The sequence below is a fragment of the Mus musculus genome, chromosome 14 (genome assembly GCF_000001635.26).
Source record: "Mus musculus strain C57BL/6J chromosome 14, GRCm38.p6 C57BL/6J".
NCBI lineage: Eukaryota > Metazoa > Chordata > Mammalia > Rodentia > Muridae > Mus > Mus musculus.
Genome location: NC_000080.6, coordinates 27,773,197 through 27,792,902, shown reverse-complemented (window position 1 = coordinate 27,792,902; position 19,706 = coordinate 27,773,197). Strand labels below are relative to the sequence as shown.

Genomic DNA, 19,706 nt, shown 5'->3' with positions numbered 1-19,706 from the left:
CAATATTTATGTAACAATAATTTAAAAAGAGATCATGAACTTTAAAGAGAGTGGGTAATGAACTAAAGGAGTTGGAGGGAGAGAGGCTATATTGGAAATAATGTGAAAGCAGTATTTATGTATGAAATCATCAAAAACTTAAAAATTTGAATAAAAATTTGTGTAGCAAGATTATAGACTATACAAGGTTCAGTGATATGTAAAGATACTTCAGCATTGGCTTAAATGAGTAGACCATGAGTCAAGTCATTCCACTGGGCTCTGGAGGCTAAGAAAGGTCAGGGAGTACACTCCTCTGTGTGTGTGTGTGTGTGTGTGTGTGTGTGTGTGTGTGTGTATGAGCATGTGTGCAAGGGTGTGTGTACCTTATGTGTATTGGTGTTTTCCCTATATGTATGTCTGTGTGATGCCATGTGAGTGCTGCTGAGAACTGAACCTGGGTCCTCTAGAGGAGCACTCAGTGCTCTTAACTGCTAAATCATTTCTCCAGCTCCTCTCTGTGTCTTTAAAATAAGTGATCACGTAATGTCTGGCATGGTGCATCAGATTTTTCTCTGTTCATAAGTTGTACAGAGTGTTTCCAGGAGGCAGATACACATCAATAATGATATGGAGCCATGAGCAGGGTGTTGAATATTTGTGAAACAAATAAAATGTGATTCCTATTATCAGGGAATAGTCTTGAGAGGAAGCAGGTATATGTGCCAACTATAAGGCAAACATTACATGGGCTAAATGTGCCATATTTAAGTTGGTTCATTGAGCCCTATGAATCAGATATTTATCACACAATATAATGTCTATAAGCAAATGCAAAGTAAGACCAAGATGACAGAGAAGTCACCCTAGAGTTTTCATAGATCAGTACAAACACCTGGGCCCTAATATGTGACCTATAAAATACCAACAGACAAGGGTTGAGTCTGCAAAGAAAGAACAGCCTAGCTTCATAAGACATCCTTCCTTACCTTTCTTCAAGGCAACATTAATGACATTTGCAGAGGCAGGCCCTGTTCTGCTCTTTTATAGGAAGTGGGAAAGTGTGGTGATTCAAATTATACTAGGTATGAAGTCTTATAAATTCAGATTGCTAATGAAAGTACTGAACACACGGGATGTGACAGGAAAATAAACCCCTAGAACAATCCAGAGGAAACACAAAGGCAAGGAAATGGTTAAAGTTAAAATGAGAGGAAAAAATAAAAATGGAAGAAGAAGAAGAAGAAGAAGAAGAAGAAGAAGAAGAAGAAGAAGAAGAAGAAGAAGAAGAAGAAGAAGAAGAAGAAAAAATGATATTATAACAGAGACCAGATGAGAAATCTAATAAGAAATAAAAACTCAGACAAGCCAGAGAGAAAAACTGTGTAGAAAGAACTGACTAAAAGTTATTTTGACTCCTACACAACAGGTGACAGTACAGGTTTTTACTTCATGGGTCAAGTGCCCTGTGACGTCCTGGGCAGGTTACTTGGCTGCCCTGCTTAAAACAATAGGGAAATGTCAACACCTACACCTCTCAATACAGTTCTGAGGAGGACCTGAGCCCAACACTGAGCTAGCTACCTGTCTACACCTAGAGCACTTTCATTCAGTGGTGGTGCTAGCGGTGATGGCGGGTACTGTTAGCTGCACCCAATGGGGCTATCCAAAATGAGATGCCATGAGCCTTCCTTCCCTAGTTAGCCAGTAAGCCCAGTAAAACCTCAGGACTACACTGCAGCACACTCAGGTGACTGCATATGAAGAAAGGCAACCACCATGAACATAGATACAATACCAACTTCCAGAGCCACTTCTGGTAAGGCATAATTAGATTTTAACTCTCTTTGTGTGCCCTCTACCAGAATGACAAACCTAGTCCACCCTTTAAAGAAAGTCATCTTACAATGTATTCCAGTTTAGATGTCAGTGTAAAAAGCAATATAGCAAAGATTATCAGTTAAGCTGGGATTAATTCCCAGCATATTAAGAAAGTATACATGGGGGAAGCTCTGGATGCCAGGCTCAACACTTAAAGAAGAGAATAGGGATGGAGATACAACTTAGTGGCTAGGAGCACATACATTGCTCTTGCAGTAGTGGGTTCTGTTCCTAGCACCTACATTGGGCACCTCAGAACCACCCTCATGGGCACTGTACACACAGAAACAGACAGACATAGACACATACACACACACACACACACACACACACACTTTAATTTTTAAAACATAGTTACAGAGAGTGGACACAGAACTCTTTAGAGCAGCAATTCTGAATCTGAGCTGTGACCCCATTTGGCAAACTTCCTTCTCCAAAAATAGTAATGTTACAATTCATAACACTAGCAAAATTACAGTTATGAAGTAGCAATGAAAATAATTTTATGGTTGGAGGTCACCATAACATGAGAAACTCTACTAACGGGTCACGGCATTAGGAAGACTGAGAATTACTGATCTAGAGAAATATCTCTAAGGCTGCCCAAGAGATATTAAAAAGAAAATAGCAATAACGGACAAAAATGAACCCAAAGCAAACTGAACTTTGAGTGGTAGCTCATTTCCACACCCCAGAGCTATGTTAAATATTGAAGCATTCCCTTGACAAATGACCTCTAGACAGAGAATGGACACTTGCATACAGAAACACTTCCACAAACCTATGAGATTCTCTGCAAGAAAATAATCTGCTCTATTAGTAGCTGTTAAAATCATGCACTAGCAAGTTCATGTTGGAAGATCAGTTCCTTGCCAACCTCATTATATGGCCAGGCAGAGTTCAAAGATACATGCAGAAAACAGAAAAAATCTGTAGCCTAGAGAAAACTAGTGTGTTTCTCCAGGAAGGGGGTGGGGTGGGGGGACCCTGAATAAAACCATACATGGTTTTAGAGTGGGAGAAAAGAAAAATGTTTTCTAAAACCAGAGAACCTGGTCAAGTGGGTCAAAAAAATAAGTTTCTATGCATCCAAAAATCTGAACCATACATGAGTTCAGATTTTAATGTAACATGATTACATACTTGCTGTTATTTCAATGCATACCTTTAGTTAAGCTGTACTGGGGCTCTGCCCAAGGCAAGACTTTTTAATAGCAATAATAAAAATACTTAATAGTATTTAGAGCAAAGCATGTGTGGTCATAATGTCGGAGAAAGGAAAGGTAATTCTGAACGTCTGCTGCACATTTCCACGTGATAAAACCACTACACTAAAGACAGACTCTGAAGCTTGGTGGTACTGGGGGTGGGGCAGTCCATGTAGAGAAACATCACTTAAAAAGCAGGAAGGGAGACCCAAGATCAATTTGAGTAAAGCAAAGACAACAACTTTTAATATAAAATAAAACTGCCAATTAATGGTGAGAGTCTGGTGACCAGAAATTGAGGTTTGTGTGCCTTCTTGGACCCGTGACTACCTCCTGAGAGTCAAATGACCTTCATTTTCACTAAATCCAAACTTTTCCACTTGCTATTTCCGAATAGGATGTCACCTCCACCCCCTCCCTTAGATTTCTTTTCCAGGACACAGTCCTGTATTTCCTGAGAGGAGGGAAGGACAGATGTAGGAGTGGGGATTGGAGGCAGCATCTCAATCCAGTGCCTCCTCTCTTCCTCCTGCTCCCAGCCTGCCCACTCTTCTCCCCTTTCCTCCCTTCTGTTACTTTCCATGCTCAAAGCCCCAACCCCCTCCCCTCCGCTCAGCACATCTGTTTCCTACTTCAGTCTCCTGCTCTTACAGTATGGTGTTTGTGGTTTGCCCTTCCTTGAAGTTTCCAGAATACTGGGCTGGCAAGCTATGTACTTTCCACTGGCCTAGGCCAGCCATGGGGAGGATATATCAGTTCACAACTGATCTTGTCTTCCAGGGTACTTCGAAATGTCTAAAGCCACAATTTGTCAACAGTGTCTTCTTCATAATTTGAAGGTAAGGATGTGGGTGTTATTTAATCTAGTAGGTAAAATGCTGCCACCACGCCCTTCTCTATCCCCACCCCATCCCTAACCCCAGCTTGCTGCTAAACACAGCCCCTCTACAAAAGACTTTCCTGCCCCAAATGTCATGATACTGAACCACTCTGGGCTATAGGAAGGAAACAACTTTCCAGCAACAGCCTTATCAGTGTTAAGGGGCTTCCCTTAACACTGACAAGGCTTAAGTGGGGACCCTACCCAGACATCTGGCTGCCCCAGGGGCATAGGCCAGCTGGGGAGTTGGAGGTTCTCTCTCTGAACAGACCTGATGAGCATTTCCAATGGAAAACTTATAGAAACTTATAACAACTGCCCTGACTGAACAAAGACGCTCCTTTTCAAGTGAGGCCCTTCAAGCAGCTATAGGTCTTTAAAGCACTCATCACATAGGCCTGATGTATCAATAAACACAGATCCTTATACTAAATAAACAAAATCTTAATAGAAAAAAACAAAGAAAGGAAAAAGTCTGATTTTAAAAAAATTTATTAATAAATAAGGTTCATTAGTTACTTTTCTGCAGCTATGGAAAACTATTTGGCCATACAGAAGAAAGGTTTTATTTAGGCTTCCAGTTCCAAAGGGAGACAAACCCATCCCCATCATAATGGGGAAGCGTAGCAGTAAGCAGGCTTGGCAATGGGACTAGCAAGCTGAGAACTTGCATCTTAACCCCGAGGATGGAGGAAACAGAGTGGATTAAGAGTAGCACATGGCTCTGAAGCCTCAAAGTCTGTCCCCAGTGGCATACTTCGTCCAGTAAGGCCATGCTTCCTAAATCACATATCCAAACATCTGAACCTGTGGGGCTCTTATTCAAATCACCATGGCAGGGTTAAGTGATACAGGTTACGAGTGCAAGGCAGAGAACAAATTTTCATCCACAATATTCACCATGTGGGTCCTGAGGATCAAACTCGGGTAGTCAGGCTTGGTGGCAAATGTCTCTGCCTCTGAGCCATCATCAGCCCAAATGCGTATGTTTATTAGGCCAAGAAGTCCTAATTGGCTCAGAATTTTTATGATAGATCTCTCATGTGCATTGTAAAGTTAGGGAATACTCCCATGTGGCTCCTTTTAATCCACCTAGGTTGCTTTCCAATACCCACAACCCTTTAAATGAGTTTCAGCCTTCTGTGATAACTGCCAATGTCTAATGTACTAAGAACCTAGGAACCAAGACTACAAGTCTAATAATTTTAAAAAGAAGAAAAATAAAACAGGCAGAACATATGTCTTCGAACTAGAAAAACATTTCAAAGGCTAAAGATATAAAATGTAGCTAATTGCAGACAGGCCTTTTAACCAAATGTCTGATTTATTTATCTGAATCAGAAGTCAACATACTTCTCTTAAGGGGTCAGGTTGTAAATATTTTAGGCTTTGTAAGCTAAGAGGCAATATAAAGAATATTACACATATGGATATTATAATCATTTCATAGCTAATCACTTAAAAGGGTAAAAGCCACCAGTGACTCACACCTGTAATTGCAGCATGCAAAAGAGTACGGTGGGAAGATCACCTTGAGTTGAGGGCCAGCCTGGACTACAGAGCAAGACCCTGCCAAAAAAATGAAGCACCAAAATAAACAAGTTAATTTATCAATAACAGTATTGTCTATTAATAGAAGGCCAGGGTTTGGGGAACAGGCATGATACTTGATGTGTAGACTATATATAGTCTGCCAACTCCTAGCTATAGTAGTAAATACAGTTTTCAATATGACATTTCGACTTGCCTTTCTCCTTTTCCTACAAATTGCTCATGTGTCTGTACTTTCTCTTTAGCGAGCAGAGCATCACTGCTTCCTGGGAAAACCTATCTGTGATGTGCCTTTTACAAGCGCCATTCACCTGTTCCACTGCTCAGTGACGTCAGAGATCTAGAGTATCTTATGTGATAGGTCCTGTGCAAGAAGTGACCAGAAGTCAGGTATGGTGGTGCATGCCTACAGTGCAAGCACTCAGGAGTTGGAAGCAGGAAAACTGCATGACTGTCATGGATGTGAGGCTATCTAAGCCATGTATGACCTTGCCTTGATTCTTTTAAATTAAAAAACAAAGATGTAACAATGAATAAAGATCATAACATTTTTTTGAAGTCTTGAAAAGCATTTTGCAATATCAAAGAATTTTTCTGTTCTGGTTTGCTTTCTATTCCTATGATAAAACACTGGCAAAAGCCAACTTGGGGAGGAAAGGGTTTATTTCATCTTACAGGCCAAAGTCTATTGTTGAAGGAAGCCAGGGCAGGATGTCAGGCAAGAGCAGAGGCAGAAACCATGAAGAAAAAGGCCCACATTCAGCTTCTCTCTTACACTTCTCTTACATTCATATACCTAAAGACGGTACCTCCCACAGTGGGCTTGAGCCTCCTACATCAATTAGCAATCAAGAAAATGTCCCACAGACATGCCCACAGGTTGAGGGAAATTCCTCAGCTGAGGTTCCATCTAAGCATGTCAAGCTGACAAGATTAGCCTTCACAGTGATCCAGAACAAGGAGTCAGAAGCCTAGTGTGTGGTCTACTTAGTTAGACTGAAATACCCGGGTGTGGATTAGAAGGAGTTAGCAATAAGATACTTACAATAAACATGCCTCAAACTGAATCCACAACCCCCCCCCATCCCTACTTGCTCTGAGAAACTGGACCAATCACATAACCTTGCTAGACTTCAACTACCTCATTTGAGAGGAGAAAAAGCCACTCTCCACCTCATTGGTAAATGGAACTTCTTAGAAAATGGTAGGCACCAGCTGATTGGAGGGTGTGTTTAGTAAATGTTACCCACCATCAAAGCTAAGTTTCCTGGGACCACAGCACCCTTTCTGGACTGTGGGGAGCATTGAACAAGCACGTTCTGTACACTACCAAGCCTCTCCATCAGTAAGGAACATAGCCAACTCTGCCTCAACTCCCCATGGCCACCACTTACAAACAAACAAAAAAAAAAACCCAACACACTGACATAGTCACACCACAAGTACTTGTGACTGAGTTGGTATTTGGGATGTGTATTTTAGTAAATAACGATTGGAATTAAAACAATGTCTGCTACCAAAGGATACGGTTAACAGGACCATTGCTCCTTGGGTGATAAGGACAGCAAGCAGCCCCTCCTAGCACAACATGCCAACATTCTTGACTCTCACATGGCCTCTTACTCTACAGCAATCTGGCACTTACTTCCTTTCTCAATAGCTGGAATTACCTTATGTCTAAAGGTCTCCTGGGGCCCCAGGAGTCTGATACTGTAAAAAGCAGCCAATTACACTTATTAAAATCAATATGAGGTAAGACCTGATCCATTTCAAATTAGTGTGTAGCATTCCAAGTTTAAAAAATATATTAGGATCTGAAGACAAGGCAAAAGACCCAAAACAAATGAATTATTGATACACATTCCCTGTATCAGCTGAAATAGGAGGGGAAAGCTATGAAATTCTCCCTGTGTGTGTGTTGTATTATTGGGTGTAGAGGGAGTGTTTTTCTGAGATATTTCCTTGGCATTCATTCTTAAGGAAGTGTTTGGAGAAGGTGGGACTTACTGAGAACAAAGGGAATCTATCGCATTGACATCTGCATGTGAAAGCCCCACATAATCTCAAGAGATACTACCGTCAAAATTAAATGTTTTCTCAGACGAGAGACACAAATGAGAAGTATGACATTCTAGCACATGAGAAAAGGAAGGTCATAGCATGATCATGCCTACTGAAAGCTTGGTGGCCACAAGTTTTAAAGTTTGCATGAAAATAATTACAAGTGACTAATCATGAGAGATACTCTGTGCCCTTGGGCAGAACTTCCCAATCACCTCCTCTTCTATATTCAGGACCTTGGCTGCAGGATGTCAGCAAAGCCACAGCATCCAAAGTCTTTCCTCAACTTTTGCATGCCTGCTGGGAATTCTCACCCACCCACTGTCCTACCATCTGCCCACATAGAGACTCACTAGATAGCTATTCCTCCTTGACGCTCCCAGCGTGCACTTAGTGAGCAACGTCTTAGCTAGGAGAGATGAACTGTCTCTTCAACTTCCATGGTCACCACACAGATTCAGACTACTGGCCATCAAAGTAGCCGCAAGATCCTAACTTTTTTCCCTGACTTTGTCTCTTCCTGAATCCACTGTTAACTGATTGTACTGTATGCCACACTCCCAGTGCAAATGCTTTGAAAGGCTTGCTGAAGTCTGAAGAGTAAAGGGCAACCCCTTTGTGTCTAACACCTTTGTGTCTCAATGATCTAATCCCAAGTCTTTTGAGCTGTTCCTTCAGCTTTTGAGAACCAGCTGCTCTAAACTCGATTTTCTGAAGCCTAGCATAATTCTCATACCTCTGGCTTGACCCGATCTCTTCTCTATTTGTGCTTCTTTACCGTCAGACTCTTCTGCTGCAGAAGCAGCAAAGGCCCATAAAGGGAAAACTGCTTCCTTCTGGTCAAGAGAGTGGGATCTGGCCTGGGTAGAAAACAGCATTCCCACTGGGCAGGTCGATCACCTGGCTAAGTGCCCACCCTTTAAGAAGATGAATCCATCTGAAGTCATGCTAAAGAGACTGGAAAGATAGCAATTTAGAACAGTTGCTGCTCTTCTAGAGGACTTAAGTTCCCTGTTCAGAATGGTGTGGCCATTCTGGGAGATTGACAACTGCCTGCAACTCCAGCTCCAGGGGGTCTAACGGCCTCTGTGGGTACCTGTACTCTTATACTCACATATAGGCACACACAGAGACACACATAAGTAAAAATATAAATAAATAAATAAATAAATAAATAAAGGAAATAGAATGGATAGCTATCCCTTAATGAGATAGTATACTTTTTCTTCCCAGAATTCCTGCCCCCAATACAGTCACTATGGAGCCACTGTAAGATTCTCTTAGGTCTGCTTTTCTGAGTCTAGACTCAGTGTGATGGTTTCAATATGATTGGCCCATGAGAAGTGACACTATTAAGAGGTATGACCTTGTTGGAGCAGGTGTGGCCTTGTTGGAGGAAGTTTGTCACTGTGGGGGGTTGGCTTTGAGGTCTTATGCTTAAGCTCTGCCCAAGGTGGAAGAGACTCTCCCCCTGTGTGCCTGCAGAAGACAGCCTCCTTCTGGATGCCTATCGATCAAACTGTAGAATTCTCCACTCTTCCAGCGACATGTCTCCCCGCCGCATGCTGCCATGCTTCCCACCATGATGATAATGGATTGAACCTCTGAAACTGTAAGCCAACCCCAATTAAATGTTGTCCTTTATATGGATTGCCATGGTCATGGTGTCTCTTCACAGCAATAAAGTCCTAAGATACTCAGAAATGTGTAACTTTTCCTTTCTCCTCCTCCTCCCCTCCCACTCTGCCTCCCCCTCCTCCTCCTCCTTTTCTTCTTCTTTTCTTCTTCTTCTTCTTCTTCTTCTTCTTCTTCTTCTTCTTCTTCTTCTTCTTCTTCTTCTTCTTCTTCTTTTCTTCTCCTTCTCCTTCTCCTTCTCCTTCTCCTTCTCCTTCTCCTTCTCCTTCTCCTTCTCCTTCTCCTTCTTTTTTATCTCTTTTGGATACTGACCAGAGCCTAAGTGTGCTTTCTCTAGTACTTCATACTTTTTCATGGTTTCTCTGAAGCTCTCTTCCACTTCAGGTGGCTGCTTATCTGCCATGCTACTCACAAGTGGGATCGTTTGCTCTCTTCCTCTTGTCTCTCCCTTCTCCGGAAGTTGCCAAGATTCCAGCTTGTCTGCCCTGGAGTTTTCTTTTAAATTCTAATAAAATTGTTCTCTGTGAGTCAGTTCTTACATTCTTTTATCAACAAGACTAAGAACCCCAGGAGAGGATCCCAGTTCCCCCAGTGACATGTAGTGACTTCAGTGTGATGATCCAAACTTTCTGGTAAGACTTGCTGCCCTTGGGGAGCAACCATGCCAGGAGTGAAGCCAGTCGCCAACTCTATTCCCATTAAATTGTGCAGCATCTAAGTGTCGCTTGGTGTCCTCTGAGTGAACAACCCCACGTAGTGGTGCAAATCTAGAGCCCGACCGAGCTGCAACAGCTCCAACACTTGCTGCAAGTCGTTTGGGGACAATAACTCACTACTTTGTGTCGAAACTTCTTTATCTATAGAAGAAGTATGGTCACAACATGCACTTAGTGTAGCACAGGGCAGACAAAGTAAGCATTAGGAAGCATGATCGGTTTGAAATCACAAAACGGACATGGATACTCTCATAGTATCTTGCATATTAAGATTCAATGTGTGTCCAAAATAAACTACTGAGAAATTATCTAAGTATTTTAATTCATTTACACTCATTAAAATATTTGCTGAACACCTGCAGGCAATATTTGAGGTCTGAGAATACTCATAAAGAACTGGTCAGGTTTATTTTTAAGGTATTATATTAACATAAGAAATAATAGATGGGGAAAGGAAATCCTATAAAAGACCCTGTCCATAAAATGCTAAGGATGTGTGTTTGGAATATTTTCTGTGATAAGCTTTGTGAGTAGAAATAGAATGTACTGAATCTCTGGAGTCAGAATGATATATGCCTATATCAGCAACATTGTGGTGTAGTCAGCAGAACTAAGGACAAGCATGTTAAAGAAAATGAGGTCACAGGGTTTTGACAGGGCTAGGGGGGGGGTGACTGGAGTATCATGTCGAAATTTGAGCAGAGGTTATATGAGGGAGGTTAGAGCCATCAGTAAAAGAATTAAAGCTCAAGAATACCAAGGTGACAACCTCGGCCCTGTTGGATCTTTCACTGGCCTGGGGCATGCCAGATAGATAAACACGTTGACCAGGAATTCATATGATACACTTCTCACTGCCTCCTCAGAGCACAGAAGGTAAACTCAGATCTAGTTTCCTGAGTCTTGCTAGCCTTGGGCCATTAGAAACCCTGATCCCAACAACTTGAGTGTTCTGCTTCTACTACCAAAGAAAGGCAAGCAGACCCCCATAAAATTAGCATGGAACATCAATAGTCACAACAGCAAAAGACAGACCTTTCCCATCAAGTAGCTCAGAGTATGGCCAGTCCAAAGAACCCCGACTCTTCACTAAGAAGCCCTAAAAAATAAAGTATAATAAACATAAGAAAATCATACATATTTTCTCTCTTCTCTAAGGTCAACCCTATTTTGGATAGTTTAGGTGGAACGGTGTGTGTGCAGAAAAAGCCACAATACAAAGAAAGCCATTACCACATCCTATATTGTCTGAACAAATCAACCTGTATGGAAATGCGTAAAGGACACAGTGGGTAAGGCTGAGTCTTGGCCAACCCTTCACATGTCAGTTGTGGCAATGATTTTAGTGTTCCAAATAAGTGGAGATCATAACAATTATGTTGTTGCTGCTGCTGCTGCTGCTGCTGCTGTTGCTGCTACTATTTCCTGCTACACAAAGAAGTGGTTTCACCCTTGGTCTTTTCCAGACTGTAGAAAAACAAGATGACACTAAAGCAAGCCACTATGCCATATGTAGAATCCCTGCCAACTCCAGTGTGCCTGGAACAATGGACTGTAGGAGGTCTAGAAACAGGATGCATGTGAGGTCCAACCTCTTCCTGAGGATTAGTCACAAAGCCACTAGCACTGGGATGCCCAGCACTGAACTACAGCTCCAACCTGGCTGGACTGCATGTAATGAAAAAGGAATCGGGAACACACTGAAGTTAAAACCTCAAATGCTTTTTAAGTCCTGGTTTAAATTCATTCCAATTAGCAGAGGTCAGGCAGTTTCTATGCTCATGCTGAGTTATTCTTACTGGTTTAATAACAAAAGCAGTCAGACAAAAAAAAAAGTTCTACTAAAAAAAAAATAACACTTAAATACTGTGATAGAAGTGCATGCCCAGCCTCCATAGAGAACATAGAAACAGCTTCCAAAGAAACTTGCCTTAAAGGATAATTAGTGAAGGAAATACCCCGGACTTTCAGTAATGGGAAACAAGTATTCATGTATTGTATGTTTTATAGGTCAGAAATAACAGATCAGAAGCAGAATTTTTATTCTCTAGCTTAGCCCTGATATCTTACAGCGAGTACCAGTGCAACCAGAGAAAAATGAGTCACGTCTTTTGAGATGCTCTCCCTTTCCCAGGTCTTGTCTAGAAGTGACCATTTGTTTCCACAATATGTCTGCTTTGCCCAGAACACTGTAGCAAAGATGCTCCTAAGAGGAGGACTTACTGAAATGATTGAAGAGTCGAGACTAAGTCAACCTGATTCAAAAGGCAACTCTACCATTTACTACCGGTGTGATACTAGCAAGCTTCTTGCTGTCCTTGGTCCTTCTGTTCGCCCAGGTAAGATGGACAAATAGCAGCACCTACATCCTAGCACATGGACTTTTCCATCTGAGCAAATCAGCCCTCTTCCGTCCTTACCAGGTCAACTCCTTATCGAGCTCTCAGGTCATGATCATACCCCTGCAAGACACCTTTCCCAACCACCACACTGGAAACTGTCCTCCCCCGGGCAACACACTTCGCTCTTTTTCATAATTCTTCTCTATTTCCCCATCTATTTCTCACAATAGAAATCACAACAGAAATAGAAATATGGAATTATATTGTTGGTTATAATTCCATACTTTCAAATACATATTTGACAAAAACTTACATAATGAGTACCACACATAATGGCACACCCCACTGGAGGCTAAGGTGGGAAAATGACAGGCTTGAGGTCAGCTTAGGCTATACAGGATATATATACATACATACATACATACATACATACATACATACATATATACATACATTCAAAATCAATATGGAATACTAAATATACCCTGTCTCAAACACACAAACAAATGATTACCCTAACTAATGAACAAGTGAATTGCTGAATGAATGAGGTAGCCTTAAGAATTCGATGGAGTCAGCATAGAGTATCTACACAGTGCCAATTATTCAGCTACTTCCGGAAATGTTTGAACTATGAGTGGTTAATGAACTTAAAGTCATAGTTCTTCCAATTTTTAACTTGTAGACTCTGAAATGCCCCTTCTTGCTAACATCATTAATAAACATCCCCTGTAGTTTATTCAGTACTGTGCGGGTAAAAGGGCTTTGGGAGTGGCACTTGGGAATGAAATGAGCCCTGCTAGTCCTCAGCATATGTTGGCTGGAGGTTCCACGGACTTCCACATCCACCTCTTCACAGATCAGCCTGCTCCATCCATGTACAAAAACTGAAGGGGCAAAAGAGTCCACTTGGAAGATAGGAGTCACAGTCTCGTGTAACCTAAAAGTAGCATTTGTCAGTTTCTAATGTGTAAAAATATTCTAACCATGACCAATTTCAAATAATCAATGGCTCAACAGCAGGCTCCCCAAATTCCTAACACTTTAACAAAGGGCCTCACAAGCTACAACAACCTTCTCTTGGGGAAGGAGGTTCTTCTAAGCCTCTAAACTGTTTGCTGCAGACACACTTTTTACAGACCATCTGTCTTTGATAAGCCAATATCAGGGCAGTCCACTGACTTGTTTGATGACCAACGAAACTAGCTACATGTGCAGGCTGCACTTTCTGAAACTCTCAAACTGACATCAAGACTCTAACCATGCTCTGCTTCCACAACAGACCTCTGTGAGAACCAGTCAATTAAGAAACCCATGGATTGCATTTCTTCTCTTCTGCATGGAACTGAGCACACAGATGAAGCAAGGCAGCATCTATTAAGTGCTACTTAGAAGCAGAATCTAAAGCAGGAAGGAAGAGACTCCTCCCTGACCGCAAGAACCCACAGGGACAGAGGGATGCTACAGCTGGTGGTTTCTCTGGCATCACACTCTGGCTACATATATAAAACATCAGACTTTGGCCTTAAAATAGGGTAGCAGCTTTTTCTAACTATAGAGATGCTCTGCTACCACAATTTTGAAATAACATGAGTAAAGTTTCAAAGTCTAACCAATCTTTATTCAGATCATGATCTACATTGCTCTGGCTTGGAGGCTCAGGGTAAAAAAAAAAAAAAGAAAAGAAACAAGGGTTTGCTTCTGCTCTGTTGTATTAGCTGCACACTGCTGCATGGCAGGTTAATCCCAAATTAATTAACTCAAAAAACATATGCTCACTACCTCATAGGTATTGTCCCAATGGGAGAGACTAGGCGCAGTTTAGCTGGGTCCTTTGCTTCACAATGTCTCACAAGGCTGTAAATAAAGGCATCAGCCTAGCACCTGTCTCATCTGAAGGCCGACTGTGGCTGTCGGCAGTTCTCATTGTTAACAGCCATGCTGAGTACCTCCCCTCCTCACTGGATGTTGGCTCAAAGCTGCCCTCATAGCCTTACCATCTGGCCTTTCTATATAGCAGCTTGCTTGATCAAAACACTACGAAGGCGAGAGGATCTGCTTTCAAGGTAGAAGCTTCAGTCTTATGTAACCCTATCGTGGAAGTGGCATCGACATCCGCTGTCTCTGCCCTATTATATCTTTTAGATAGAAGTCTCCAGAATGAGCCAGTCCTCAAAAGGAGGTAATCACACAAGGGTGTGAACTCCAAGTGGTAGGGACCATGGGAGATCATTTTGGAAATCTGCCCGTCACATTTACACTCTCAGAACTCAGATGGAAAGAGCAGACCCAACAAAACACCTCTAAGTATTTTAACACAAACCAAGACATGTGGTTTCCAAATATGTAGCTAAGACCTCAAGAAAATAAAACAAGGGGGATTCAGAGTAGGGGACTTTAGGGTTGAAAATACCAAAGTCAATTAAAATCTCCCAAGCAAATACAAACAATATTATAGGCACATTATGAGAACATTGGTATCTAGACAGATCTCAACAAGGTAAGCAGACTTTCTCAACACCACACAAGGTAGTCTCGAGTTAGCTGCCCATCTAAACAGGTGTTCAATCCCAAGAGATCTAGTCTACCCTGAAATCTGTCTCTAGTGCTGCCAATGTTTTGAAGACATATTTAATGCTGTCATAGGGATTGCAATTTTCGGGGTGGTATGTGCCCCCCTTTAGCAGTTTTGCCTACGAGATGTTCTTCGAGCCATCTTTACCACAGTAACAAGAAAACTGTGGCAACAATTTCAAACTCTGGATGACAACACACTTTTTTTTTTTAACCTAAGCTTTAACTAACCATAAATTCTCAGATATCTGAGCATCTCAGCATTCAGTAGTGGTGGCCAGCCAGAGAAACTGCCTGCCGAAGACTTCAAATGATTTAATACACTACGGATGAAACATACCCAGAAACCCTGGAACAGAACGTTCTAGACAAGTGTAAACTCAGACGAGGATTACCTTAACCCCAAATGTTCGGCATTGGCCTGTACATGAGACCATTATCCTCAAAAAACACCCATGTGTTTGGCTTTCCACAAACTCTGTCCCTAATTCAGTTATAAAAAGGCTTCGGATCACTGTGTCAATCATCTATTTGTTTTGTTTCTTTAGAGATATATTTGACAACCATACTTAAACAGACCTGTACCTAAAGCCCCACCCTGAAACCTGTGGAAAGTGACCATAAAGCACTTAAGAGTCACCATGTGCTGCCCAGGCTTGAATAATAACGGAACACAGGTGCAATGAGCTCAAAAGAACGCTCACACAAAATTCTACTTTAATGCCACAGGCAGAGATCAGCGACCAGGGGGAATGAGGTTGAGACTGTAGACATTTTCCAACCTGTGAAAGAGCATAAATAACGTATTTCAGTATCTAAAGCAAGGTGCTTACCTCTCTCAGGTGGATGTTTTCCTTCTCTTTCTGGTCTAAAATCACTTCCAAGTGGCTGACCTGAGACTCAGCCTCCGCCATTCGCCGTGTGCGCTCATTGTCATCTTCAAGGCTTTTCGATGGCAAGCCCTTGCTCTGCAGCATCTCCAGGAGCTTTTTAATGGACTCGTCTCGGGCATTGAGAGTCTGTTTCTGTGTTTCGATTCTCAACTCCATTTCTTCCAATGTCTTCCGCAGAAGGAACAGCTCCTTAGCCTGCCTGTCGTGCTCAGCTTGGAGCCTGCGGAAGTTCTCCTCTGTCAGCTCAATGGTGAAGTGCTCGGCTCCTCTATTGCCGCTCTCTTGCTGCAGGAGGTGGTTGAGGTCTCTCTGGGTCCGCAGCTCATCCTGAAGGGCCTGGATGGTCAACTGCAGGTGCTGCAGTGAGAAAGATGGAGTAGGAGAGGAGAGGGAAGAAACAGTTAGTGAAATGGCCAAGTGCCGTCAGTTGCCACCGCCGCCGCCACACCATGAAGATGGAATGTTAACCATGAGGTCCAGGGGCCAGCCGTGAAGTCCTCCACGGTGACTTCAGAAGCATGGGACAGCACATGAAGAGGGGAATTAACTCAGTGATGCTTTCTGAATGTCTTAGGAGAAGAGAAATGTACACACACACGGAAACGGTATATTAGTGTCAACCACAAGGGAATTAAACATCTACGGTGCTTAGTTTAGGAAGGGAAAGGGTTAGAAGGAAACTTTCATGAAACACACCTTCTTAGGCCAACAACACTCCAGACTCAGTATTCCTTGTTTCCTAAGGTGTTCTTTATCCATTATTTTCCATGATAAATGCATAGCCATTTAAAAATGAAAATAATAGCATCCACTACAAGCAGACACAAACAAGGACTTTATTTATTTTTTTATAAATAAAGCTGTGAACAGGTTTAGTAAACAGGATTACTGCCTCTGCAAGCAAAAGGGAGTAAATGGAGACACAGACAAGCACGTTCAAACACACAAGGCGGGCAGGCTGTGCAGAGTAAAACAAACAAGCAGCAAAGAGCGGACAAACCTTGGTTCTTCTGGCGTCCAGTAACTGAACAGCATGGGAAATGAAAAAAAAATGAAGCAAAAAATCAACGTAAAGAAAAGTCCAGTGCAAGCAAAGGATATTCAACAGAAAGAACTTAACACAGAGTACTTCCACAGAAGAAAAAGAAAAGAAAAAAAAAATCTCACTAAGCCAACACCCGTAAGCTACACACAATTCAGAGCATTGATGCTGGATCAACACAAAAAGAAAAGAAAGGGAGGCAAAGGAAGGAAAAAGAAAGAAAGAAAGCCAATTAAGGCTTAGTTCAATAGCCTTTGTTTCCCTCTCGCTGGCTCTCTGACCCAACCACAATTTTTGGATATCTTACCATAAAGGAAATCACAACACTCTAGAGTTCTCAAACATTGTTCCAGTCACCACAGTGGAAAACACTAGAGAAAGTACTTAACAGTTGCAGAAAAGAAACCCTTGAAGGAAGTCAGTTGGTGGATTCATGTCTTCCTTTTCAGACCAACCCCAGGCTGGTCAGGGGCAGCGGCCACAAGCCTGAAGATGTTTCTTTGCCCAGGGACATACCAAGAGGCTTCAAAAATACCAGTTACTCATTCACAGACACATAATCCTGCCTGTGAACCAGACCACAACATTAAGCCGAGGAATCGAGCTGGACGCAAGACAGGACTCCTGCCCACAGGGACTCCTAGTGCTGTAAGGCACAGATAATACCATGCCTTAGTTGTATAAATATTGGAATAGACAGCATTTGGAATCTGTCTGACGTCCTATGGCTCATACCCAGAGGCTGGGATCTTTCTGAATGTGGCCTCCACTGTGAAGCCAGCACAAGTGTGGTGCACACATTGTTCTCGGGGAGTTCATTTCACCGTCACACTTAGGAAGGATAAGGTCTTAGCGCACAGAGAGGGAGGGCTTCTCCTTCTTAGCTGGGTGTCCACTGTGCCTCACAGGGCGCTGAATGCTCCATGCTGACATAGATTACTGATTACTTTGTCATACAACACAACCCTGTAAGTGAGTTTCAGGGTCTTTAGTCACAAGGCTGTGTAACCATCAACACAGTTTTTATCATGTTTATCAGCGCAGTAAGAAATCCTGTAGCCACCTACTTTCCATTTCCTTCCCAGGACTGAAGCTCTGGAAGCCAATAATCGCCTTTCTGTCTCTATAAATTTGCCTTGAAAGACATTCCTTATCAGTGAAATCATGAAATAAGTGGTTTCTTTGGTTTCATATGCATTCAGAATTTAATGCCTGCTTTAGCATCAGAATTTCATTCCTTTCTATAACTAAATATTATTCCATGATAAAAATATGCTCTTCTTTATCCATTTATCAGCTGTCTTAGAACAGATATTCATAGCAGCATTGTATACATTGGCCAAAAAGTGAAAGTAATCTATATGTCAATTACTTAATCAGTGCACAAATATGATATGTCCTGTCAATGAAATATTATTTAGCCACAAAATTGGGTGATTTAACTTAAGAATGACTCTGAAAATATTGTGTCCCCACAAAAGAAGGCAACCACAAAAGTCCATAAATAATGCAATTCCATTTACACAGTGTCCAGAGAAGCAAATTCATAAACAGTGATAAGTTAAGAATTGCCAGGAAATGAAAAGGATGTAACTATTGACCACTATGCTGTTTCCTTCTGCTGTGAGAAACATAATCTCAAGCTAGATAGTGGTGTTAGTTACACAGCTCTGAGAATACATGACAACTGACAATCTGCACTTACAGGGGCAATCTGTAAGTTAAATAATTTTTACCTTAATAAAACTGTCACAGAAAATATGAACTAAGCCCACAGAGCCATATGATCTTTTTCCACCAAGGCCAATCAAAACAAATTGTATTTGAGCATGTAAACCTTCTGTCCTGCTCTAGGAGGCATGCTTTAGCTACCATCTTCTGGTTACTTAAATATGTTTATGTTAGCATGGCTTTGTCCTTTGATGATGGTATGGGTTCCTGAGTTGATCTAAGTTAATTTAGAGACAAATGTAATGAATCATGATGATGAGAATGGAAACTGGATGGATGGTGAGAAATCTTGAGAGAAAACAAGAATAATGTATGTTTGTGTGTGTGTGTGTGTGTGTGTGTGTGTGTGTGTGTGTGTGTGTGTGTGTTTTCACATGGCCCATGTATAACCCAGAAGGAGGTTTCAAACTAAATCTGTAGACATATTCTGATCACAGGTGTCAACACTAGCAAGCTGATAGTAAAGGAGCTGTCCCTGGGTGGGCAAGCTGTCTATAACCCTGCTCCCCTGTTTTCATATCTACAAAGTAGGGCTCACTCTAATGCCTATCTTATTTGTTAGTGGAATAACAAAGACAGTAAGTACATCAGGTCCCGGGTTTAAGGGAAGAAGATCCATTTATCCATTCAGTATGATTTACCTTCTATCTCTCAGGCTCATAAAATATAAAATAAGAGGTGGAAGAAATAGCTCACTGTAGGGGTAGTTTTGATGCTAAGGTCCTGTTTCCCAATTGGTTCTTGATCTGTCAGTAAAGAAATCATGGGCCAATTGCTGGGTAGAAGGAATAGACAGGACTTCCAGGTCCCTGGAGGAAAAGAGACAGATGCAAGGAAGGGGAGGAGTTCACCAGGCTTTAGAGAGAGAAAAGCCAAGCAGCCATGTGAGGTCTCAGGAAGAGCCACCGCCTATGGCCGCTCCTATAGGCAAGTGGTCAGGAGTGTTTAGCAGGGACTAGATGTATCTTAGCAACTAAAGTTTAGGGCATATGGGAGGTGTGAAGATAAGAATATTGTTAAGGGCACACTTTTCTAGGTGGGAGATAGTAGCACCCAGCAATTGTGTCCAAAGGCAAGTTGAAATTGAGCAACCTATGTGTGAGTCTTTTATCCATGCATTCAAGGGAAGCTTGGTGGGGGCTGGTAGTGCAGCTCATTCCAGGACCTAAGGCAGGGTAGCAAAAAGCTTCATGCAACAGCTCACAGTTCTGTA

At 42.0% G+C, this 19,706-nt stretch overlaps 1 protein-coding gene across 34 annotated transcripts in view; it reads right to left on the bottom strand.

Moving 5' to 3' along the window:
- Erc2 (ELKS/RAB6-interacting/CAST family member 2) overlaps positions 1-19,706 on the bottom strand; it is an 856,263-nt gene that overhangs the window by 685,635 nt on the left and 150,922 nt on the right. For 23 of the 34 annotated variants that reach the window (XR_383172.4, XR_001781112.2, XR_383171.4 and 20 more), the window contains 2 exons: positions 16,721-16,744; positions 15,661-16,077 (listed from right to left, as the gene is read on the bottom strand). Coding sequence is in view for 25 of the 34 variants with exons in the window: in XM_006518931.3 (XP_006518994.1) it covers positions 15,661-16,077; positions 16,721-16,744 (441 nt within the window). In the remaining 9 variants the exon portion in view is untranslated. The remainder of the gene's footprint in view (positions 1-15,660; positions 16,078-16,720; positions 16,745-19,706) is intronic. The other 11 variants (XR_001781114.2, XR_001781117.2, XR_001781116.2 and 8 more) reach the window with 1 other exon arrangement.